The sequence below is a fragment of the Ictalurus furcatus genome, chromosome 2 (assembly GCF_023375685.1).
Source record: "Ictalurus furcatus strain D&B chromosome 2, Billie_1.0, whole genome shotgun sequence".
Taxonomy (NCBI): domain Eukaryota; kingdom Metazoa; phylum Chordata; class Actinopteri; order Siluriformes; family Ictaluridae; genus Ictalurus; species Ictalurus furcatus.
This window is the reverse complement of record NC_071256.1, coordinates 17,650,730-17,677,319: the sequence shown is the minus strand read 5'-3', so window position 1 is coordinate 17,677,319 and position 26,590 is coordinate 17,650,730. Positions and strand designations below refer to the sequence as shown.

Here is a 26,590-nt window from a genome sequence, read left to right as displayed (position 1 = left end):
AGAAGGAAGGGGTGTGAGTGGACAGAAAGAAGATGGGATAGAAAGGAATTTGAATTTGACAGGAAAGAAGGATTCAGGACAAACATGTCAGAGGACAGCAAAAAAAGGGTTGTGAGAGGCCAAAGAAGGAGGTAGATGAAACATGGAGGAGGAGTGTGGCAGGACAAAATGTGGGTAGGAGGGGGTGTGATAAGACAAAAAAGCAGTATGTGAGGACAAAAATAAGAAATGTGAGCAGACGGCAAGAAAAGTGTAAGAGAACAGCAAGAGGTATGAAAGAACAGTAAAAAGGGAATGTCAAAGGACAATGCAAGAGTGTGCGAGAATAACAAGCAGGATTATGAGAGGACAAGAAGAGGAATATTGAGAAGACGTGGAGAAGGAATGTGACAGGACAGGAAGAAGGAGTATGGGAAGACAGGGAGAAGGAGTGTCAAAGGACATGGAGAAGGAGTGTGAGAGGACATGGAGAAGGAGTATGAGAGGACAGGGAGAAGGAGTGTCAAAGGACATGGAGAAGGAGTGTGAGAGGACAGGGAGCAAGAGTGTGAGCGCACATAGAGACGGAATGTGAGAGGACAAGAAGAAGGAGTGTGAGAGGACAGGGAGCAGGAGTGTGAGAGGACATGGAGAAGGGGTGTGAGAGGACAAGGAGAAGGGGTGTGAGAGGACATGGAGAAGGAGTGTGAGAGTACATGGAGAAGGAGTATGAGAGGACATGGAGAAGGAGTGTGAGAGGACATGGAGAAGGGGTGTGAGAGGACAAGGAGAAGGGGTGTGAGAGGACAAGGAGAAGGAGTATGAGAGAACAATGAGAAGACGTGTGAGAGGACAGGGACAAGGTGTGTAAGAGGACAGGGAGAAGATGTGTAAGATGACAGGCAGAAGGTGTGTAAGAGGACAGGAAGAAGGAGTGTGAGAGTGTGAGAAGACAGGGAGAAGGAGTGTAAGAGGACAGGGAGAAGGAGTATAAGAAGACAGGGAGAAGGAATGTGAGAAGACAGGGAGAAGGAGTGTGAGAAGACAGGGAGAAGGAGTGTGAGAGGAGTGTGCGAGTAATTTAAAAGGACAGTGAGAAAGGCGTGCGAAGAATCAGAGAGTGTCTGTATAAATCGTCCTCTGCTGCTTTGATGAACATATGTCCTCACACGTGGCACCAATTTCAGGAGGAACTTCATGTTGCAGTGTGAGTCGATAACATCACACTCCTCAGGTGGTGGATTGAGGGGTTTTGATACACACTTCCTGTAGGTGTCACTCAGCTTAATCAAGGCAGCACTGAGGCAATTAGCCAACGGGTGATTAGCATATTGAAACGGATGGATGCTGCAGTAATCAGGAGGGTTGCATCACAAAGAGATGGAGAGGATCGAGGAGGATGGTGTGAGGCAGAGACAGCAAGGCAGTGTGTAAACGGAAAAGGGGATGAACAGGGCATGAGAGGAAAGCAGGGGAGTGAAGCAACCACTTTACAGGTTTGGACCATTATTTCTGGCTCTTTCCGACACCTGTGGTTAACGCAGTTCTCGACAATGACTGTGTCAATACTCTCGTACTTATTAAACAAAGATAAATCAATATTCAATCAATTCTGTAGTCGCTAATGCTTTCAGCATGATGTCATCTACCCTTACCGATCTTGCATTCTACTATGCAAGTTCCGCAAGAGTTCAGTAAAATCCATAGCTTCATTATATTTGTATTTTTAACTGAAAGGGAAACTATATATTTTGCATTTCTATGTGAAACCTTTATTTGTTCCATCAGAAAGATATACCAAAGAACCCTTACGTGCGTTGGATGGCACTGGAGGGTTCTTTCTGTGGACTAAGTGTCCCCATAATAGTAAGAACACTTGATAGTGTGTGTACCACCCCCCCCCCCCATCCCCCCACCCAGTAAAAAGGCTTTTATCTGAAAAATCAAAGGAGCAAAACATTTGCTTTTGGCTATTCAAGTCAAAGTTATTTGATTGTACTTTAAGTCAAAAAGGTATCTCAAAGGTTCTTTGGAGGGATAATGTTCTGGCTTTATAAAAGGATTCTACCTAGAGCTGTTTTTGAACAGGTAGTCTCAAGATCAGACACTCCATGGCTAATGAAGTAATGCATTTAGTACCCTTAGTTGGCCACAAGCTTCAGAATATTGATGGTTGTACTTTGATTGGCTATTAACACTTTAGTGCACTGGTTTAAGAGTTATATACATTCCCAGCATCACTTAAAAGTTGTTAGAGAGTTTGGTTTGAAAAAATAAGTGGCATGTAAACATATCTGGCCATTTGCAAGGCCAGTTAAACAGACTCTTCCTGATAAAGTAGGCCATTCTTGGCCATGTTTAGGTTCAGAAAATCCCAGACTATCTAGCAAAAGCTGTAAGGTTGGCATGTGAGACCACTGACAGGAAAACCCTTCTCTTGTCAGGTTCCTCGTAGAACCTTTAAAGGTCCCTTCAGATGAACAAACAGAAGAATCTTTAGGGAGCTAGCCTGTTTTTGAAGAAGGTTGGGTATAGGAATAGTGTTATTAAGCTACAGTAACAGCAAAGTAGCTCCAAAAGATATTAAAACCAAAATGTGTGTGAGTGGTGATGAAAAAAAGGCAAGGCAAAACAGAACTCTTTTGTTTTCAGAACCCTTCACACTCCTGGACTTTGGTTCCCTGCCTTTCCCGAACTTCTGGGCTCATAAAGCTTTAGAGGCCTTTTAAAGAAGTCGTGCGTCACACGGCGCCACCAATTCTGGCTAAGGACTGAGCAGGTCCCCTGCACACACAAAAAGAGTTCACAGGACCAGTAGTTCCCACGAGGGGTGACGCCATTTCTCCGCTCTGTTCAAGCTCACTTTGCTCTACAACAGGTCTCTGAACATGGTGTGTGTATGTGTGGGCTTTAAAGTCCCACATCAGCACAGAATGGCCTGCTGTCACTGTAAGAGCTATAAAGTGTTCGGTTACATCCTGGCAGAAGCCAGCGAAAGAGCCTTGGTTTATTAGTCAAAAGGTATTAGGGAAAAATCATCCAGTTTTTCATCATAAAAGTATGAATCCTGGTACCCTTGGCCCATATGTTGATGACTGCCAACTGTTGATGGCACACGTTAGATCACCTATGAATGTAATGCCAATACCAAACCAAATCCTTACACACCCAAAAGATCCTACAGGTCCTCAAATGGCTAAACGCCTTCCGTGGACTATGGCAAAGGTCCCTGACGAAACATGCAATTCTTGTTTATAAACGCATTAAGAGCATCTCATAATCTCACCGAATATTATTTACTGTAGGTGTGAAAAGCATGGTTGACTGCACTGTATCAGTGCATGCTCGAGTGGCATTAATAAACACTGTCATTAGTCCTACATTCATCCAGCCTAGTGTTTCCCATTCTAGTCCCCTGGGAACCCCAGATGGTGCTTATTGTTGTTGTTCTTCCCAACACCCAACACACCTGTAACAAATATTCAGCATGTTGGTTGCTTGATTTAGGTGTGGTGGAGGATGAGAGACAAAATCTGGTTTACAAGGTAGTGATTATCAAGGACATTGTAGGGAAATAGAGACCCAGATCCAAATGCCAAATGCTTCAGCCCTAGCCTAGTGGTTCACAATGCAAGCGGGTGAGGTTTTTTTTTCTGTTTCAGCCCCAAAACTCAGCTGTACCAGCAAAACTGTGGACTGCTTGGAGGTCCTCAAGAATTGGGTGCTGGGTGACTTGATCAAGGATAATGGGGTTTATTTACACCACTGAATTGACCAAGTCCAACATTTTCCACCTAAACGGTCTAGTGGTAGTCAGTGGTAGCTCAGTAGTTAAGATGTTGAACTACTCAGCAGAAGGTTGTGAGTTCAAACCCAACACTGCCAAATGCCACTGCTGGGCCCTTAACTCTCAACTAGTTATATAAAATGAGATAAATGTAAGTCGCTCTGGATAAATGTAGGAGACTGACTGGTAAATGTTTATCCAAAACCTGTCTTCTTGAACAAAGAGGGCAATACAAGCAAGGATAATTCTGCTTTCTAAAGGGGTTCTACTTTGGACTTTCTCTAAATAGAAAATGCACAGGTGAAGGGTTCTTCATATAACCTTTAAGTGCTTCCTCAGAATGACAATGCAAAGAATGTATTGTGGTCCAAGACTGAACTTTTTTTCACCCAGACCAGGGGTTCTACTTGGAATCTTGAACTTATTCTAAAAGAGGAACTCTCCAGTAAGGTTCTACATAAAGCTTAAAGGGTTCTCTGAGAGGGATAAACCAAGAAAATGTCCTTCTGGCCTGTTGATCTCTTGCAAATTTAAAAAATATAATTGTTCCTCAAGCTGAATCGTGCTTTTACACACCTTGCCAGTTCTTACAAATTTGCAATCGTGACACTGTGTTGTTTATACAAAGATCTTAACCTCACAACCCAACACTCATGAAGCAATTTCCTGTGTACTGTGTGTAAAAATCTTGGGCAAGTCTGGACATGAAGTGACACGTGTCCCTCAGAAAAACAACTCATCTCCCACCACCCCGATAAATGATTGTTTGTTAGCACCACTGGAGCATACACTGATGAAGCTTTTTTCCAGGGATTTGATTAAGCATCTAAAAAGATGGTTCACATTATTAGACAAAAATCTTCTTCTTCTTCTTCTTCTTCTTCCTCTTCTTCTTCTTCTTCTTCTTATTATTATTGCTTGTAGGCTGTGAAGGAGCAAAGGCAGTAATTTATTTCTGATTGCTGTTTTCGAGAGTCTTGAGTCCACGCTGCCAGTCTGAGAGTTTGTAATGCGCAGATCAATGCACCCGTGGATCAATGACGGTTGAGTTATTGCAGTATTTGGCTACTGATTTCTTTCTAGAGATGTGTTTTCCCAGGAAAGTCGATACCCTCAGGCTCGCCTCACTCTCTTTTACTCTCCTCCTTCACTCCCACCTTAGAGCGCACCTGGGGAGCTTCGGCCTCCGGAGACAGGAGGAGGCGGTTGGTGGGGTGGGGTGGGGTGGAGTGGGCAGGAATGGAATAGAGGGGGCGGGGGGGATCAGACATAGAAGATGGACGAAGAAAGAGAAAGGATAGTTCAAGAAAGACACTACGCAACCTGCATCTGGTATCTGCACTTAATTTCTTCATTTTTCACTTTCTTCACTCACTGACTGATAAGTAATGCAAGCATAATCTTCTCAACAACCTTCTTTGAGGCTTTTCCTCAGCCTCTTATCATTACTGAGTGCCAGATAAAAGAAGACAGCATAGGAAAACCTGAAAGTACTGAAAATTTGCCAACATGTATATCTTCCCTCTCCGTCCTTCTCTATCTCTCTCTCTCTCCTTCCTTTTTTTTTTTTGCGACTTGGACCGTTAATTTTCTAATGACCTAAATGCATGCCTTCCAAAAATGTCAAGCTGGCTTGTTTTCATTTGGAAGCCGTGAGTTGAAAACGAGGCTGGCGAGAGAAGAGGAGGTCGGAAACTCCCTGATGAGAAAAACACGGCTGGGTTTGGATTCACGCGAGTCTTGCCTGTTTAGTAATTAAATCCTGCTTCGCATTTCACATCACATGTACCTAGCGCTGTAATTAAGATGCAGAGACTGACGGCAATGCTCATCCGCTATTGAAAAATATCAACAAAAGATGATTCTCGGTGCAAGTCGAGGCCAACGTTTTCACAATGGGGGGAAAAAAAGGTTGTGTTTGCTCTTATGATTGGTGAATAGAAGTGGCAAGATTGCTAAGGAGAAAATTCTAGCATAATTGGTTTTTAAAACATATCTCAGTGGATGGGATGACTCCCATCATGATAACAGGACAAATGTTAAACAACGCATTCCACCCTACACTTTTACCCAGAAGCCCCGCCCTCTTGTTTTCTATTGGCTGTACAGGTCAGAATTCACACATAATGTAAAAAGTAATGGCTAGGAGAAAGCTACCCAAGAAAGACTTATCAGAACGCATTGTATTTGTCTCATATAAGTCCGTGATAAATCTTCACTTCGTCACTGGATCACACATTCAGCTCAGATTATTGTCGACGATAAAAGCGCACACTATTTCACGTGTGTATTTTATTCACTCGAGTCTATTCTTTACCATCATCAATGCATTTTTCTTTCGCGAGCCCTATTCACAATGTACATCTCATGAAAACCTCATAATGCGCCATTGCGCTGTCAGTCAAATCATGGAGATGTCAGTCAGAGCGGACATCGCGAAGTCCCGCTGTCCCATTGTAAACTCGTCTTTATGCGAGTGAGGACAAAGGCGAGGCGCGGAGATAAACCTCATGTTTAACACAGAGCCTTAACACAAGGCCCGCTTTTTACGCCGTGACATTTTCTTATCGTGCTAAACAGTCCTTCATCTGACCTTTGAATGGCATCTCGAATTATTCCGATGGAATAAAAAAAGCATCGATTAGACGGAGTGATACTCGGGCACGCTGGAGAACAGATGGATAGGAAGAAAAACGCGACACTGTAGCGACTTGGGGAAACATTTGGGCTCGGTAAAGGGGTTGCATAGTGACACAAACAGATATTAAATATCAGTTCGAACACAGCGATGTTGAATTCTCAATTCCGGTCAGAAGGTTTATATTAATGCGCGTGTTGTAATACGTTATCGTTTCTACAGTACTCATTCAGAGGGACTTGAATGGCGGACAGTTGTATTACCTTTATATCTTTAAGTTGTATTACATAATTCACCTGTAATCTTGAGTGGAGTGTATAGTGTATTCTAGTTTGTGTGTGTGTGTGTGTGTGTGTACCTGTGTAGACGAAGCGTCCCGGCGCTCCTTTGCAGAACTGCTTGGATTTGTAGGACAGTGTGACCTCCACGACCCCGGGGATGTGTCTGGGTGGCGTCTGAACACGGATAGCGTGGGGTGTGATGAGCTAAAACACAGCACACAACACGTTCAGCTCGATACACATGCATCGATTAAACACACCGCTGCACTGTCGAGAGTCCACTCTGACCCTTCAGTCAGACACACACACACACCTACACTGTTTAATTAACTCTTACAGTGCTGAATTATCGCTAACATTTTGCTTAAGATGTTACAATCTGTGTGTGTGTGTGTGTGTGTGTGTGATTACTAAAGAACCCACCTCGCTCCAGACGAGCATGGTCCCGAAGACGACCTGTAGCCCATCGAAGAAGTTGTCTCCGATGATGATGACAGTGGCTCCTCCAGTCGTCCAGCCTTCACTGGGGCTTATAGCTTTGATGCATGGAGTGGCTGCTTCACACACACACACACACACACACACACACACACACGACACGAGAGAAACCAAAACAAACAAATTAAAACCAGCCAAACTGTATCATCATAATAATCAACCAATATTACGTTTGCCAAACAGTAACTTCCTGTTTATACCACAGCGCTGTTGAATTCTTGATTCTGATTGGTCAGAAAGCATTGTTTAATATTCTATAAGAGCAGCTCAGTACAGTAGTTCCACGTGCAATCCAAATCACAGTATTATTTCAATGCCTTCTTTCTGATACATCATTGTTTCTATAGCAACAGCTCGTTCACAGGGACTTGTATGGCATATGTTCTACATAAACGCACTAAAAACGTGTACAATTATTGACACGCTAAAATTCTCTATAAGGAGATGTTTATTTAAGTATATTATGTTTATTATGTTCATTTACGTCAACGCTTCGTAACATTCAGAGGTAAAGCTGTAACTTTAAGGCTTCAGTTTACGCGTTGTGTTTTTTCAGTAACATGACAAGCTGTGTTTTTTGTGAGAGAAAGAAAGGAGAGGCTGGTGAGGGAACTGTTTATAGCTACTATAACGTAAGTGAGAACATGAACTAACTTGTCTCGCGGATGTTCCGCAACGTGAAACGTAACTATAAACAGATAACAACTATGACATGAAGTTCTTTAGTATATACAAATAATCGTAACCGTTGACAAATTTGCTGTGCTATAAAAAGAATAAATGTGCTTTTAAAGAAAGAAAATGTTTTCATAGGAAAATAATTCCCTTCAGGGTGGTAATAGTAACTCTGTCATTGATTATTATAAAATAGCAGCGTGTCCCTGCAAGACAGACAAGCCTACTTCCATCCTACTGGCTGTACAAAGTTTTTCCAAACCATTTTTGTGAGATGAATATGTAAATATATAAATCTACGTATTTCAGATTGCTTCAGGATGGCATAGTGACAATTGTTTCTACAAGCAGGGTGTTTGAGTCTCGTCGACACACCTCAGTATTCTTTTTTTAACTTGTTTCCTAGCTACCGAGTGATGGAGAGAAACAGACTAAGTAGGAGTAATTTGTAATTACAATTATAAAAGCTCATTTTATATTCTTATTTCCTGTATAAGGGTCAGTTCAATAAAGCCATTAGGAGATCATTGGGAGTTTTTGTAGTTTATGGTGAAGTCGTTTTTTGGCTTGATGTGATGGAGACAGGCAGGCTGAGTGTGTGTGTGTGTGTGTGTGTGTATGACGGACTGTGGACAGGAATTGATTCGACTTGTGTCTGAAAGGCTGCATACTTGAAGAAAGCGCTGAATCTTGGGAAAGTAAAACTTTTGAGAACCTTAGGATGCTCATGAGATCTGTAAATACTCTCGTTCATTAGATTGGCTAAAATGACAAGAGATGAAGCCTAGACTATCTGAAATTATTCAACCGCAGGATTTGTAAATCAGAAATCAGACTTAACAACATCTGTATTTGGATTTTCTATTAGCGTACGTCCACAGGTGTACTCAGAGAAGGCTGGTTTGGACAATAAATTGGAGCGTTGAGAATGAATCTGCGCTTGGGTTTATGAAATGAATATTAACCAGGCAACGTTTCCACTTAAATACCTAAATCTAGTCGATCACCCAAGCCAATTTGGTGTGTGCATTACTTCTGCGCTGTATTTCTGAATCGAGCTTAGCTAATATGTTAGTCAAAATAGTTAGTCAAAATACGTTAGTTAAATAGAAGTCAAAAACATTGGATTGGGTTTAGTAGATATAGCTTTCATTATGACTTAGTACATAAGAAATCAAACAAATTCACCTGGCAACCAAAATATAATATACTGGTCTTGAATTTGGATTTAGGTATAAAGTTGGCAATTATACAGTACATCAGTAAGATATGAATTTAGATCATTAATCGATCATCCTCAATAATTTGCATAACAGAATCTTAATAAAGTGTTTATTGTGCATTACTATAGCTAAATATTGGTCATTTTCAGATACCCAGTTATACAATTATGTACCAATACTATATAGGTCATAATGAATCAAACTTAATGCATAATGAACAAGCCATGCATAAGTGTCTAATGTGGACTTTTGCATTTGGGTTTATTATATGATCACACACAGAGAGTGTCTCGAAACTCTCAAATCAAGTGTGTTGTTTTGGTCTATAAACTTCACTACAAACCAGGGAATTCCGAAACACCGATAAATGAATTAACCAAAGTCATAACGGCTTCAGGTTCACCTGTTGGGGACTTGATTCGAACCTGGAGCAGCTGTTTAAATCCTGCTCTTCCTCCCAAAATTGTCCCAGTGTGCTGGACATGAAAGCTCTGCATTTTACCCGCAAAACACACCACCTTTTTTTGGCTTTGTGTCTCAGACTGTTCTGTACGCTAAAACAATGCCGCCGTTTCTCTTCTGAAGGGAAATCAAGGTTTCATTGTGTCGGTCCACTTGTGACAGGTTTTTATTTCTCAATTCCGGTCCTTTAGGAACGTAGCGCTCTCCAGTGCGGCGTTCTCGTTGTTCTAGTGCACTCGACGGAACTCATCAAAGGCTTCATCAAGAGCTGATGAGTTTGAGTTGGAGTTTGAGTCAGGTGTGGTGGTGTGCTGTGGTGAGCAACAGGACGCTAAGCTAATCAGCAAGACCTGATGTCTTACAAACACACTGATTGGTGATCAGTGGAGGAAAGTGACATAGAGTGTTGCCTTTCATCTGAACGCATCAAAGCCACAGTACGTGTTTGGAGATTTGGGTTTCTCAGGTACGACTTGTCCTACTTTTTTAGTAACTTTACGCTCTGTTGTAGGGCCACAGTTCGAGCAACCTTTTAAGTCGCTGCTTGACTAATGCAGTGTCTTACCTTCAGATGGATCGAGGCGGCGAGCGCGTCTTCCATGTTTGGAGTTGTTATGGACGAACATGTTGTCAGACACTGCCAGCACATGGCCGTCTACGTTCACCGTAGTGGAAATCACCACCTAGAAAGCCAAAGCATTTTATACTTTAGAAAACCGCAGTGTTCACGTAATCCATCGTTCATTATAGTGGACAAGAATTGGCTTCAGTTCATGGGTTCATGGGGCGCACCTGAAAGCGTCTCATGTCTCTGGGGTTCCCGGCATTTTTCAGGCAATTCTGATTGCACTTGAGGAAAAACTTCAGGAAGAATCTGGAAAAAAAAACATGACAAAGGGATAAAAGGAGCTGGTTAATACTGATGTTGTTGATGTTGTATCATTTATCCATATTGACAGTGAGAAATTTTAAGGTTTTAAGTGATTCCTTTCCACTGATGGAATAAGTAGATATGAGTGATGAGACCTTCAGTAGGTATTTAAGGAGTATTTTGTATAGTTAAAAAGTTCTTAGTTTCTAGTTTGGAAACATTTCTGATAGGATAACACTCTGTAATAGGCCTCCTAGGGTTCCCCCAATGGGACTACCAAAGAACTCTTACTGTATAGATCCTACAACTGGACTTAGATAGCACTTATAAGAAGATGATTTAGAAGAAATGATCATTTTTTGGTTTCTTTTGGTTGAAGAGTCTTTAAGAATTTTTCTTGGTACCATAGAGAACTAAAATGTTTCCCACCATAAATAAGGACATTTACATTTAATATTGCAACAACAAAAAGACAGTTAATGAATCACAGAGCTAAAGGTTCATCAGGGAACCAAATATGGTTCCTCTACAGTGACATTCTAAAGAAGCATTTCTGGGTATTCCATACCAACTAGGGTAGATTCTATTGGAGTACATTTTGAGATATCATGAGCACAAAAGTAATTGTCCAATATGCCAGGGGTTTTATGTTCAGGGAATTTTTTTTTTAATCAGAGACCCACTGGCAATGCTTAGACCCCTGAGAACTATGGTAAAGACAAACATCCAGTACACACAGCCTACTCTTATTTTCACTCTATAGCTCAGGGTCGGGTATTGATGAGGCTAACCTGAGACATTGTTCTCTCTGATATAGCTAGTTTACAGTAAGAAATGGATGTCACTTTTACAGCATTAGCCTCTACCCGCATCCATCACCAGCACTGGAGTTTTGATCGAGTGCTTCCCTTTTAATTGTCACATTATCACAATAATAATCCAGGCGGTTAACGGCGACCAAGGTCACTGACAGTCATGTCACATTAACCAGAGGATAACCTCATTCATGAACTCAGGATCACATTACTCCTCTCCTTTTCCTCCTCCTCTTCTCTCCACTTCCTTATTTTCTCCATTCTCTTCCTATCATTCTCCTAATTTATCATCCTCTCTCCTTTCATCTTCATATTTTCTTATCTGTTTCCCTTCCTTTCTTTCTTTTCCCTTGTTCTTTCTTTCTCTTCATCAGTCACTCAATTTCTTCGCTAAGTTCTCTCCTCCTTTATTCTTCTTTCTCCTCTTGTTCACCTTTCATTTCCTCCTCGTCTTATCTTTTCCTCCTTGCTCCTCATCTCTCCTTCTCTATCTTTGCCCCTTTTTTTCCTTCTGTGAATCTGCTCATATTTTTCCTCTTTTCTCTATCACCACTTCCACTTTTCCTGTTTCACTTCCTACTACTATTTTCTCATTTACCTTCTTTCCTTTCACTTTCTTTTCACGTCTGTCTTTGTCTCCTTCCCCCCTTTTTTCCTCCTCTCTGAATTCCTGCTTTTCTGATTTTCTCTATTTTTTCCTGCTTCCTCATTCCTTGCTTCTCTTCCTGTTTTTTCTCCTCATTCCTACTTCCTCCTGTACTTCCTTGTCTCCCTCTTCTTCTCCTTTCCCCATCTATCTCTCTCTGTCTCTTTCTTCTCCTCTCATCTCTCCACTTCCATCTTTGTGTCACTTTCCTTATCATTTTTCCCTTTCTTCTTCCTCGCCATCCTCTTCTCCCACTTTCTCCATTCTCTCTTCTTTCTTTTCCCTCTCTTATCTTGCTACACCTTTCCTTTTTCTCTTTTCCATCCATCTCCCTGGTCTGTACAGAGAGAACGAGAGAGAGAGAGAGATTGCAGGAGTGGAGGAACCCCTGTCAGTGATATAAACGACTGCCATCTGCTGACCGCATTGATTTCCCTCCTAATAAGACCGTAACAATATCTTTAAAAACACACGCCAGTAACTCGGGTGATTTTTTAAAACCTCACTTTGCCTGGCATGACATAATCACCACATACATTTTAAATCCCCCCACCCCACCCATTTTCACCCGCAGCACTCACACACCGAGAGAGACAGAGACAGAGCGAGAGGCATCAACGAGTGCCCTGTTGCTCAAGAAATATGTGCATTTCGTAATCACAGTGGAGAGATATAGTGAGAGAGAGAGAGAGAGAGAGTGAGTGAGTGAGGGGCTTTGCTCTATTTAGCCAGTATCGACTGACACTCGATCCGGGTTGCTCTGAAGGCTGCTAATGCCCTTTATGGGTGCGGAATACAATAATATGGGGGCTCCATCCCCGAGCTCCATTCATATGATATTAGAGTCCTTGGGAGGAGAGATATGGATCAATAGGGATTGAATTAAAACGCAGCAGGAGATGAGGCGCTGGTAAAGTGAAGCGAGAGATAGCACAGAGACGTAGCGTCCAGCCGAAAAAGAGAGAGCAGGGGAAAAAAGGGGGCATGGTGAAAGAAAGAAAGACAGAAAGAAAGAAAGAAAGAAAGAAAGAAATTGAACACGAAATGAAGGAGGCCAATAAAGGGTAGAAGAAAAGAATAGAAAAAATAGAAGATGGATAAAATGCAAGAAAAGAAAGTAAGAACAAATGAATGAAAGTATGAAAGAAAAATATTAAAGAAAACTAAAGCTGACCTAGAAAGCGTAGAAGAAAAAGATGGAGATGTAATTAAAAAAAGAATTAAACATGAGATGAAGGAGGCCAATAAAGAATAGAAGAAAAGAATAGAAAAAATAGAAGATAGACAGAATGGAAGAAAAGAAAGAAAGAAAGAAAGAAAGAAAAAAGAAATAAAGAATGTAAACTAAATAAAAACAATGGACCAAAAACAATGGAGCATACAAGAAAAATTTAAAACAAGAAAGGATAGAAGACAAGGGTGTCCAGATGAAAGAAAGAAATAAAGAAAGAAAGAATTTTTTTTTAAAGAATTAAAGAAACAGTAAATGAAGGAGACCAATAAAAGATAGAAGAAAAGAATAGAAAAATAGAAAATATATAGAACAGAAGAAAGAAAGAAAGAAAGAAAGAAAGAAAGAAAGAAAAAGAAAAATTGATATGGGCGTAATCATGATTGGTGTCAAACAAAATTTCGGAGAGAGGACGACAAATGAGGGTAAAAAACAACAGAGAAAGAGAGAGAGAGAGAGAGAGAGAGAGAGAACATCAATGCTTCATATTCCTCATTTCCTCCAGCTGCCACTGGGCAAGAGTTGATAAGGAATGCGAGATTCCTGATCCCACCGTGGAAGAACGGGCAGCACTTCAAAGCTCATTCACTTTGGAGTGTCCTAGTGCTCACTTTTAGACCCAGCGCAGAGTGAAGGTCTTAAACAGGAAGTCGGGGGCGAGAGGAGAGAGTGAGAGAGAGAGAGAGAGAGAGAGAGAGAGAGGGAGAGATTCTGGGGAGAGCTAGTGCGAAAAAAAAACAGTCTCCGGAAACTGAATGGAAATGTAATCAGCACACGGCGTCACTCTGAAGTATGAACTTTCTCTAAAACATTCGGATTCAAGCGGTTGATTTAGGTTATACTCCCGGTGCTAGTGTCTAAAGGTAACAGCCAATGATTTAAAAAAAAAAAAAACCTTCGGAGAAAATAAAACATACATAAATATAACACATGATTAACAGCCGCTAAAAAAAGAGAATGAGACAAAAATATAAACCATATTTATGTATAAGAAACTCCTAATTATCATTTTATTTAACATTCATTCTAATGTAATGGAAAGACCAAACTGCAGTACTAGCTAGGAACAGCTAGTGAAATAGCTAGTGAGCTAATGAGCTACTAGTAAATAGAGACATTAAATCATTAGTTAGCTATTTAGCTATCTAGTATATATAGTAAGTTTGCCTTTCAGTCATGTCAGAAGTATTGTATATAATTGCATATTTCTGGCATATTAATAGCATAAACATTTGAATTGAAATTATTAATAATTATCATACTTCTTAGTTATCATATTTCTTAGCAGTTAGTTAGCTATTTAGGTAGCTAGTATACAGTATAGGTTATGAATGATGAATTTCTGACCTATAAATACCATACAGGTTTTTTGACGAAGTCGCATTTTTCATAATTCTGACATGACTGACAGGCAAAATTACTGGTCAATACTAGCTGGTGAAATAGCTAATAGGTAATTAGGTGCTAGCAAACAAACAAGTTACAAGATATTCGTAGCTATAGTCAGTCCGTACAGGTTTTTATGGAGGTTTTTTCGTGATTGTTGCAGCCAAAATTGCTTGATTTTGCTGCGGGGTTTTCTGGGGGGCTTTTTTTCCAAAATTTATAATGCAATTTGTGAAGTTTTTTTTGTGCTATATTTTTGTGGAAAACTACTTGAATTGGCGAAATGGCTATTGCCCGAAATTGTCTTGCATGCTTTTTCACAGTGATGTTTGTTGGTAAATGAGACCTTTTAGCTGTACTCATGCATCGAAGAGGGTTTTGGCTGAATGCGCGTTGTGATGATGTCACACGACACGCCTTAGCCCAAATCTGTGGAAAATCTGCGGTAATTTTGAAAAATTGCATGCTCCTCCGAATATTGCGGAGTTTGCTCGATTTTGTGCTTATTTCTGCGATCGCAAAATCCTGGACGGACTGTATAGATTTATTTCAAAACAGATATACATACGTAGTTTGGGACTTTTTTTAAATGGAAGACACGCTAGTAACAACATTAGCTACATAAGAAACCCGAAGATATCCGAAGGCATAAAGAAGTTTTAGCGTATATGTTCTCTAGAATGAATATCATTATTTTTGTCCTTACTTTTTTTTTTTTTTTTTTTCATTTTTTAAAGTTCTAATTCAAACAGTGACAGATCTAAGGAAAATAATAATAGATCATGCATGAATCGTAACACATATTTTAAACCACATGAGGTAATGTAGGTCTCAGGACAGAGGGATAGATGTAGACAGTGAGAAGAAATGTAGGAAGAATGGGTGAGACAGAGAGAAAGGGAGATGTGAGGAGAGAGATGTAGAGAGACAGAAGCCCTCATGTTGAAAGTCTCCCTCCCCATCGAAAACTTATTAAAACAACATCAATTATTAATGTCCATCTAGAGCCAAGAGTCAGTTATTAGTTTCACGGTCTCTCTCTCTCTCTCTCTCTCTCTCTCTCCTTCTCGTCTCTCTACTCTTATAAAGTAGGTAAAGATAATGAGCTGAGTGGAGTCTCTGTTGTAAGCCGTCACCTCATTACATCGGCCTGCCATCAATTACAAGAGGAGTGTGTGGCCCTGTCACTCGCCTAATGTGCCTCCGACACAGTGTCAGGAATTACTGCTGCCCCTAAATACACCTCTCTCTCTCTCTCTCTCTCTCTCTCTCTCTCTCTCTTTCTCTCTCTCTGTGTATCTATACTCTATGTATATCTCTCACAAAAACTGTCATACTAAATAAACTGCAGTACATGTGACGTATGGTAGTGTGCAATGTTTATAGTCTGATATTGTGTGCTATATACACACTGCATAAGCAATAACTCCATGTTGTGCTGTTACAGGAAAAGAATCAACATCAGGGTGGGGTGATGAGGCGAAGTTACTGTTAACACGCCGATGTTGATTATTTTCCTCTTGCGCCACAGCAATTTGACAACAAGCAAATTTTCATTAATTAAGAATGACATGAACTTTTTATCCAATTATAGTTACTTTTAATGTTGTTGAAGTTAGTTCTTGTTATCACTTATGTAAAATGGTATACCTTATTGTTGTTGTTTGTCGTTGTTTTTTTTTAAACGCAAAGCCGTCTTTGCAGAAGATTTTCGCATGGTGGCAAACTTGTTGTTTAGTTGGCAAGTTTTTCGACATTAATATTTAACGATAAAACCTTGCAAATTGGTGAGCCATGAATGCGTACGATAATAGTTAATAATGATGTGTGAAATATGCGTCTTTTTGGGATCTCGTCCTTCTAAAACAAAATGGAGGAAATGCTAATTACTGCCATTTCAGGACAACACATTTGAAACAACTTTGGCTCTAAAGACGCCATTTAAGTATAAATGATGGCTCCAGGACTGACGCTCGGATTATTTCGAGTGTGGCATCGTACACTGCTAGCAAGCTAGTATAAGCTAGCTAACTACACAATCACACCATGGCTCCTCCGCTTGAACAAAACGGCGAGGTGAAAGTCCGGCGTCAAGCCGCTCAGACACACAGCTCTGTTCTAACTTGACGTGTGAAGAGAAGTACCTTAACTCTGGCCTATCTCTTTCTCTTTTTCTCACTCGCTCTCTTGCACACACTCTACACACACCTTTCCCTGGAGTCTCGCACTTATTACGCTACTCAGGAAGAAGAAGAGCTCAATTTCGGAGGTGGTATTTTTAAAAACGCACCATGTTCCCATTCTCAGGTAAAAATACTTCACGACGCAGGATAATGTACAGGAATGTTAGCGTTTTTTTTTTTTTTTTTTCTGTGTGATGTGTTAACCTGATGACGTGAAATAGAGCTAGAAAGAGGACAAACTGGCCTGGTGTAAATGTTGGCAATGTACAACATTAACCTAACATAAACCTAACGTTTATATACGTAAAAGGTTCAACTTGGATTGGAAAGGTTAATATGTTTAATGTATATCTAAAGTTGCGAAAGAATTTGAAGCAAAGGGGCGGAGTTAGCACTCAGCTCTTCATACTTAATTTGTAATACTTAATTGAAATACAATTTACAAATTAGCTATGAAATCTCTACAAACTATGATTTGACACTAAATCATGGAGTATCGGTCCTACTAAAACAAACATCCAATTTATTCAGCTATTTTTTTTCCTTCAGTATAATTTCAGGAACATGAGCAGAGACATGATATTCATATTCTGGCCTCAGTCTTCGCCTCAACCCTAAAGCATTTATCCAGATTTACGACCAACAATAAAAGTAGGTGTGTGTGTGTGTGTGTTCGTGTGTGTGTGTGTGTGTGTGCACACCCATGTGAGACCACCTAGCCAATTCTCAGAGAATGGGACTCTCCTTGCCTCTGCTACATGCTATTAATAATTCACAGGCCAAGATGGCAATTACAGGACCATGTACAATCAAACTAAATATTTAATAAGGCACTAAAACAGTGCCGTATTTTTGTCTGTCTCTCTGTCTCTCTCTCTCTTTCTCTCCGTCCTCCTGCTCTCTCACATTAGCTCTGAACATATAGTTACTATATCCAAAAGTATCTTTTACACTCCCCCTGACATGCAACAACTACGTATATGTCTCCATAAAAGAATTTTTTAAAAACGATACGATTCGCATTTTACTATGGGAGCCAAATATGAGCCGATGTATGACAAATAAACTTAAAGAAGCCAAATATTTAATGCGATACACTTTAGAGCGGTTTTGATCTTACAAATAGGTAGGCTTTGAGCAGGGGGAGGCCACACCTCCTTCAATAGGACTGACAGATCAAGAGACCATGCCTCTTCCACTGATTGACAGACACTGAAGCCATGCCTCCTTAATTAGTACTAACAACCACAGAGGCCACACCTCCTTCAATAGAGCTGACAGATATAGAGGCCATGAGAGAGAGAGAGAGAGAGAGAGAGAGAGAGATTGACAGAACTAGAGAGACAGAAAGAGATAGTTAGATAGAGATATAGTAATAGGTAGAGACATAGAAATAGACAGAGAGCACAAGAGTGAGATATAGAACTAGAAAGAGAGAATTTGAGAGAGGAAGATAAACTGGGGGATAGTTAGATAGACAGAAGAAGGATGAGTGAGAGAAACAGAGATTAGGATAAAGAAAGGGAGAGAGGAGAGGGAGTTACAAAGGAAGAGAAAGCGAGAAAGGAATTACAAGAAGAAATTCAGAAAGAAAGAGAGAGAGAGAGAGTGGAAAGTCAGGGAGAAAACAAGAGAGAGTGAGTACAGGAGAAAAAGGTACAGATAGAGAGAAATGACGTGTGTGTGTGTGTGTGTGTGTGTGTGTGTGTGTGTGTGTGTGTGTGTGTGTATGTATTACACACTCTCTGTCATGGCTGTTTCAGTCAGTATCAATTCCTCAGCTAAAGCACAGGCACAATTCCTGGAGCGTAGAGCAAGCGGACACACACAACTAATCACTCGTTTACATCTGTGTGTGTGTGTGTGTGTGTTTGTGTGAGTGTGTGTGTTTGCCTGAGAAAACCAGCGATCCTTCTGTTTTCTACTTAGTGTGGACAAAACACAAGACATCCAGTTCCACACACACACTTTCTCACACAACATACACGTGTTCATGTTCACATACATACCTGACTTACACACATATTCTTCCAAACACACACACACACACACTCCAGTCAGGTTTGTCGAGGTCCCCTGGCTGCACTTTGCGCTTCGTTGCCATGGAAAAGTATATATTTGTCTCACCGCATGACATAATGCACGATTGGAGAGGAAGTGAAATATGTGCGGACAGTGACCTCATAGTGAGAGCGCAAATCAGACTCCAAGTGCGTTTCTTCATACACACACACACCCACACACACACACACACACACACACACACACACACTATCAGGATACATCATGTGCTTTAAAGCCCTGACACAGTTACACAGTCCTTTCTCACACTGTAACTCCCTCTCCTACAGGAAACAGATGTTCAGGTTTTGCCATTTCTGAAAACTTCTGAAAACCTCTGACTGTTCAAAAGCCCTGACACTGGAGACTCCTTCAATATGTGTGAAATAAACATCTCGTCACAGAAAACGCAACCATATCGACAACTACACACGTTTATGTGGATATAGAAAATCCCTGTGTAAGTCGTTATTACAGAAACATATCAGAACGAATGCACTAATTCTGTAAAATCCTATGATTTGTCTGAGAAAATTAATCAACAAACTTCTGACCAATCTATTCAGTGAGGATGATTTGGTCCAGTGCACACGTGCAAGGTGTGGATGGTAGCAAGATAGACGTTTCTTCCTCTAGACTCGACAGCAAACTTTCCATCACGCTCCTATAAAACACCATCCGTTCTATCTGCAACACCTCAGCTTTCATCCTGCCCAGTCTATCAAGACAAGAAACAATAAAAAAAACAAAGAAAAACCTCGTTCCTGATGCGTTTAGACTGACAGTTTCATCCAGTCCCTCCTCGAGCTGTCGCTCGTTTGCGAAGGAATCGCTTCACTTGGATTTAAATACGGCCTATAATAGCCCTCCATCTATCAGAGAGGCCGAACGCCTATTCTTAGACACATACATTAGCCCTTGGCCCAGATAGGAATGTCACCAGATTAAACATCCAATTTGTTAACCGGCGCAGGCTAGAGGTGCTGCTTCTTGACAGGACTTACAAACAAGTCCAAATGGCCCCATTTTTCACGCTGGCTTTTTTCCCCTTCTTTCACACACCGACAAGACGGCATTTCTGTAAGGAAGGAACCATGTGTGGAGGATTGATGGACACTGAGAAAAGCTAGAAAGACTTCAGTCAGAAATGTCAAACAAGCCCACACTAAGTATGTTAATAAATGAATCAAATAATGAAAATGTCATTTACAAACCTTTAAAGCGTCTTAAAAATATCCAACAGCCGTTCCACGTTCGCTTTAAAGTTACTCAGGCTACTAACTGCACATTATTAGCAGGTTAGAAGTTACCATTTCAGCATGATCTCATGTTAAATATCTTTGCCAGAGTATTTTTTTTTAAAGTAGTAAAGGTGAGAGAAACTAAATGTGGTAATGCAGATCATTAACGCTGACTTCCCAATCAACCGAGCATCATGATGTGGTAAAGTGTCATACTTCATAGAGTTCATAAGTTTACATATGCCTTGCAGAATCTGTAAAATGTTTATAAATTTATATTATTAAAAAAATAAGAGGGATCATTTTATTTAGTTCTGCGCTGAATAAACTATTTCACATAACAGAAGTTTACATATCGTCCACAAGACACAATAATAACTGAATTTACACAAATGAACCAGTTCAAAAGTTAACATACGCTTGATTATTAACACTATGCGTTGTTACCTGGATGATCAACGATTGTTTTTATGTTTTGTGATAGTAGTTCATGAGTCCCTTGTTTGTCCTGAGCAGTTAAACTGCCCAGTGTTCTTCAGAAAAATCCTCCAGGACCTGCACATTCTTTTTCTGCATATTGGACCCCTTTCCAACATTGACTATAGGATTTTAAGGTCCGTCTTTTCACACTGTCTTTTCAAACTGAGGAACTTGTACTATTATAAAACTATTACAAAAGGTGCACACATTCACTGATGCTCAAGAAGGCAACACGATACATTCAGAGACAGGGGGGTGTAAACTATACAGACGGGGGGTGTAAACGGTGTAAACTGTTAATATTTTGTTTAAAGATCTGATCTTGTTGTTGTTGTTTTCATTTAGTACTGCCCTTCAGAAGCTACATAAGATGTGTACATGTTTCCCAGAAGACAAAATAATTACAATTTACCTCAACTGTATAACGTACTTTTGACCAGGAAGTGATTTATTATTAGGGTAGAAAGTGGAGAATACCTTCCACCCAAGTTGACAACAATGTCGCAACAGTTTATTTCAATTATTTTTATTAGTTATAATTAATTCGTTACTGTTATCATTTACATTATAACGCTTATGTATAAACAGTCGTTCCTTTGCCAGTTAATAAGACTTGTCATGTTACTGAGAAATTATTGACTCTTAGAAAGACACTGGAGACCCCTTCCAGAAATGTTAGATAAATAAATAAATAAATAAATAAATAAATATATATATATCTCCTTACAGAACAATTCATCACATCAATGATTCTTTGTTACTAAAAACGACAACGTATTCAAACGAGCGCATGAATATCGCACTTGAGCACCTTGTGACCAATCAGAATCGAGAATTCAACAGCGCCATGGTATATGAGTGTGCCGAGGAGAAAAAAAAATCATCTAATTTCCCTCACACCAGCAAACAGGAGTATTTTATTATTTCTAAATCGTATCGTATCTGAGGGGAGGGAGGGGTTGGGGGGGTGGTGGGGGAACTGGGGGGATTTTGATTTATCCCTCACTTTATCTGTCAGACAAATGTTTCTCTTTATGGCCATTACTATTCCGAACCGGCGGCTGCCATCGCAAGACTAATATAATGCGTGAAGTATTTAATTAAGGATCGGCGCAGGGAAGCCGCTTACGTCTCGCTTTATTGGAGCGAAATTAAAAATAACTCCTGCATTTGAATAACAGCCCGGGGGCTGCCTCTCAGCCATGGCGGTTTAATATCGCTTATGCCACTTTAACCTTTCTGAGAGCTGGGGCCGTCGTTTGTGTGTGAGAAACACACACACACACACACAAACACACACACACAAACACGACTCTCAAATAAGTTACCGAGCAGCCATCTTTTGTCTTACTTAATAAACTAGGAAGAGAAGTACCTTCAGGTTACACCAGTTTTTTGGTTTGTGTCGCTAATTTTATTGTGTGTTTTCTAAGAAGACACACACACTCTCACCCTAGAACACAACTGAAAAAAAAAAAAAAAAAAATTCTCACAAGTTTACAAAGCAGCCATTTTTGTCTCACTTAATAAGGTAAGAAGAGAAGTAACTTCAGGTTATGCTAGTTTTTTTTTTTTTGTGCGTGTCGCTAATTTTATTTGTGGAAAAAAGAAGCACACACGCACACATACACACATACAGAGAGAAGAAAATCCTCAAACAGAGCAGCCATTTTTGTCTCACTTAATAAGCTAACATGAGAAGTATCTTTAGGTTATGATAGTTTTTATGTGTGTCGCTAATTTTATTGTACTATTTGTGAAAAGATTAGTAGCACACACACATTCACACTTTCAAACTAACATACAATTTGTACATAGCAGCCATTTTCGTGTCACTTAATAATCCTAAAGTGTCTTCAGGGTATGCTACTTCAGGGTATGCTACTTTAGGGTATGCTATATCAGGGTATGCTACTTCAGGGTATGCTACATGTGGTCCTTGTCACTAATTTTATGCTAACTTTTAAAAGAGAAAAGTTCAGAAGAAGGAATAAGAGGCAGTCTGTTGGACATGTTGTTCTAGGACGGGCCTCGTGATGCAATCCTCACAAAGTAAATGCAATTTGGTTGTAGCAGCTCTGAAGTGCAGCTGAGTGCCGGGCATATTGTGAGGTTTTAATTAAACGTGACAGCAGTGAAAATAATAAGAGAGAACAAGCAAACGAGCGTGGCAATCGAGAAACGGCAAAATAACAGCGAAAGATGATCCGAAAAAGAGCGAACGTAGCTCGGTGGTTTTCCGGGACGAAGAGAAAGAGATAAAGAGAGTGAGAAAGAGAGAGAGAGAAAAAAACAAATTCCAGAAGCGGGTTTTAAAATCGCAGTGCCGAGATGGTCCGTATTATCCATCTGTTTGGCAAACCTCTCTGCTGTGCTGGAGAGACGGTCACGGACAAGGTGAACTGACACACTCACACACACATATCGAACTCCACCATCTGGCTCTGAATTGGCTTGGATAATACCAAGCACACGTACCGGCTCGAGACAAGACACAAAACACGCACCATCTTCTCCGACTGCCTAATGAAGGAGTGTTTTCAAGGGCCCTGATGAGGAGCGGATGGTGTGTGTGTATGTCTGTGCGTGTGTTTGTGAGCTTCATGATTTGCATTCGGTCCTTGTTTCGGTAATTTCAAGTGCCTTGTTGATACCAATCCCTCGTTAGGACTTCACGGTTCCTGCAACGTCCTAGAGTCCCTCAAGTGTGTCTCGGTTTTCGGAGATTCAGGAAGCTACCTCGATCTCCAATAACTGTATGTATCTATCATAATGTAGAAAATCCCATAATTCTGATCATCAGAACTTTTACAAAATGGTGGACCAAACTGCCGCTCCAACCAAAGATTACTTTGTTGGGCCATGGCTTGTCTTCTCATAGGTACACTTAATTAGACAGCTTATGTAGCTAATCTTCTAGACACTAACTTGTTAGCCACTAAGCAGGTGCCAACATTGCTAACGAGAAAATACTAGAAAGAGAAAAAAAAAACAGAAGTTTACCACAAAAACCCTACTGTATGTCAGTGGATGGGTCAGATCCACGCTAAAAGCGTTGTATTAGCTGAACTGATCATTAGAATTCAATCTGGATTTAAGCAAACAACTGTGTTTAATTTGGGGTTTAACTTTAGTTAAAGATTCATACATTCATTCATTTTCCAAACCACTTATACTACACAGGGTTGCGCCAATCCTGGAGCATATCCCATCTAACTTGGGGCACAAGGCAGGGGACACCCTGGACAGAGTGCCAAGCCATTTCAGGGCACAATCAAACACACTCTCATACACTACGGACAATTTAGAGATGCCAATCAGCCAACGTATGTCTTTGGACTTGGGGAGAACTCCGGAGTACCCAGAAGAAACCCCCAAAGCACAGGGAAAACATGTAAACTCCAAGCACACAGGGTGGAGACAGGATTCGGACCCCCAACCCCGGAGGTGCAAGGCAAATATGGTAACCCTAAGCCACCATGCCCTCCTAGTTAAAGATCCATCCTCAGGTAATCAAATAAGGAGCCAAAGCAAAAAATACAACAGCAATACACATTTTCACATATTACTTGGGTGGCTATGGCTCAGGTGGTAGAGTGGGTTGTCCACTAATCGTAGGGTTGGCAGTTCGATTCCCAGCTGACGTGACTCCACATACTGAAGTGTCCTTGATACTGAACCCCATCTAAATACATCAGTTTCCTCTAAGACACTGAACCCCAAGTTGTTCCCGATGGCAAGTTAGAGCCTTGCATGGCAGCTCTGCTACCACTGGTGTGTGAGTGTGTTTGTGTGAATGGGTGAGACACAGTGTAAAGCGCTTTGGATAAAAGCACTATATAAGTGCAGTCCATTTACTTCCTGTTTACTACCTCTTCTCACCTTGTTTGATGGACAGCCTGTAAGTATCTTCTTAAAGAACCTCCTTCTCTTTGGCTAACCTAGAACGTTCCAGGCTTTCAGGAATTTGCATTCTGTAAACGTGTCCCAGCCTTAATACGTCGAATCTGCACACTTTGTTCTAGACAGCTGAGTAAATTTACACGACACACTCTCAGATTCTGTATTGATTTATAGGACGAGGACCTCTTGAGACTCCGCATGCGTGTAAACTGGCTAGTGCTGCCATTAAACCCCATAAAGATACAGTACACTCATTTTAACCACTATGGGAATACTTACTATTGATGGAGGATATAGTCTGAGATGTTTAGGTTTAAGGATCTTGATCAAGGGCCCCTTTATGGTAATCCTGGGATTCAAACCTTAAGCACTGGGCGACTACTGACTGGCTTGCTCATGCCTGTGATGCTAGTATAAACCTCATCCTAAGCACACTTAGAAATATCTTGAAAATGTGACACTGTGGATGATACAACTCCAAAGGTTTGACTAAGCAGGATTGCAGGCTTAGCACTTACAGCCTTTCTTATGACTAGCTAGTATCCCTGAACCTTTTTTTTTTTTACTAAAATCTAGTTGACTTAGCATACAGAGTGCTAAAAAGCTCAACAGTGCTGGTGCAAAGTATGAAAAACAAGGGCAAGAAAGTACTGACACTTGTTTGCTGCTTCCTCCTGAATCTGGCCTGCATTTCACGGTCTTGCGTTTTCAACCCTGTCAATTATTCATCGTGCATATTTTAAAGAGTCTACAAAGCTGTCCTGAGGAGAAATGCTAATGAAGGATTCTAAAGTGTTGTCTGGCTCCCTATATTGCTGCATCTCAGCCACATCGATTAATCAGATGCTACGAGGCATGGTTATCTAAATACATCAGTTTCCTCTAAATGGATATTGATATTTTCATCATGTGAAATGGTGAATGCTGATTCTAAAGGTTGCGCACTGTAGGAGAGCCCTTTTTATCCAGCACAGACATATGATTTTTAAGAGTTTGCACAAGTTCTTAGGGTGAGGGCAGTGTTAGCGCTCATAGCTTTAAACACAGATTCATTCATATGCAATGCAGCGAAACCACTACAACTCGTTAGGATTCTGACACATTTGCATAAGATTTGTTATTTTGATCGGTTATGTTCTATATCATGAATCTATCTTGTTTCTTATACATTTAAGAAGTGCATGTGAACATGTTTGGGCTTCTATTCCCTCCTCCGCCCTGTGTGCATGGCGTTTGCATGTTCGTCACGTGCTTCGGGGGTTTCCTCCCACAGTCCACCATACAGTCTACTATTTTATACATCAACATACTGTTTAACATACTATGGCCACTCACTACACCACCATCCACCAGACTGTGTCAGTAAACGAGCATACTGTCCACCATACTGTGGTCATAACCAATTATACCTTCCCAGTACTATGGTCATATACCATCATACCCTTCACTATACTATGGTCATACTACTGTCCAGCAAACATTGGCCATAAACCATAAATTGCAATACCATACTAATGATAATAAATTGACAAACCACACTATCTAGTATGCTATGGTTATACACCATCATACTGTCCACCATAATATGGTCATACACTACCATACTGTCTAACATACCATGGTCTTCTCACACTATATCCATCACCATACTGTAACCATACACCACCACCCTGTCTAGTACTGTCATAAAACACTATACTATCCACTATACTATGGCCACACACCATCATACAGTGCCCCATAATAGGGTCAGAATGCTCATTCTCCACTGTATTGTCCCCAATATTTATTTTCATATAAGCATACCTTGGTACTTCACAACCAAAACTGTCCAATCCTGTCATACACCACCATACTATTCACTATACTATGGTCCCACATCACTGTCCACAATACTGGGGTGTTCTCTCACTCTACTGTCCATATACCACTATACTGTCCACCACACTATGCTCAGTCACTACCATCCTGTCCATCATACCATGGTCTCCTATCACTAAACACAACCACACTGTACAAAACTGTTACAAGTTTATTTCATTTTCATTTATTTAACAAGGACCATGCACAACATAAATCTGTAGGCCCTGGGCAGGATGTTGTTACATAAGATTACAAACCACAATACTATACACTATACTATGGTCATCTACCACCATACTGTCCAGTACTGTTATACACCACCATACTATCCCGTATACTATAGTGAAGATATATATTCACATACTGT

General features: G+C 40.5%; 1 protein-coding gene across 6 annotated transcripts in view; it reads right to left on the bottom strand.

Annotated features, from left to right (window-relative positions):
• The window catches only part of LOC128624049 (transcription factor COE3), a 103,710-nt gene that overhangs the window by 27,617 nt on the left and 49,503 nt on the right, over positions 1-26,590 (bottom strand). For 4 of the 6 annotated variants that reach the window (XM_053651371.1, XM_053651347.1, XM_053651363.1 and 1 more), the window contains exons 7-10: positions 10,336-10,417; positions 10,109-10,226; positions 7,109-7,242; positions 6,763-6,889 (exon numbers count right to left, since the gene is read on the bottom strand). In XM_053651371.1, coding sequence (XP_053507346.1) covers positions 6,763-6,889; positions 7,109-7,242; positions 10,109-10,226; positions 10,336-10,417 — 461 coding nt within the window. The remainder of the gene's footprint in view (positions 1-6,762; positions 6,890-7,108; positions 7,243-10,108; positions 10,227-10,335; positions 10,418-26,590) is intronic. The other 2 variants (XM_053651355.1, XM_053651339.1) reach the window with 1 other exon arrangement.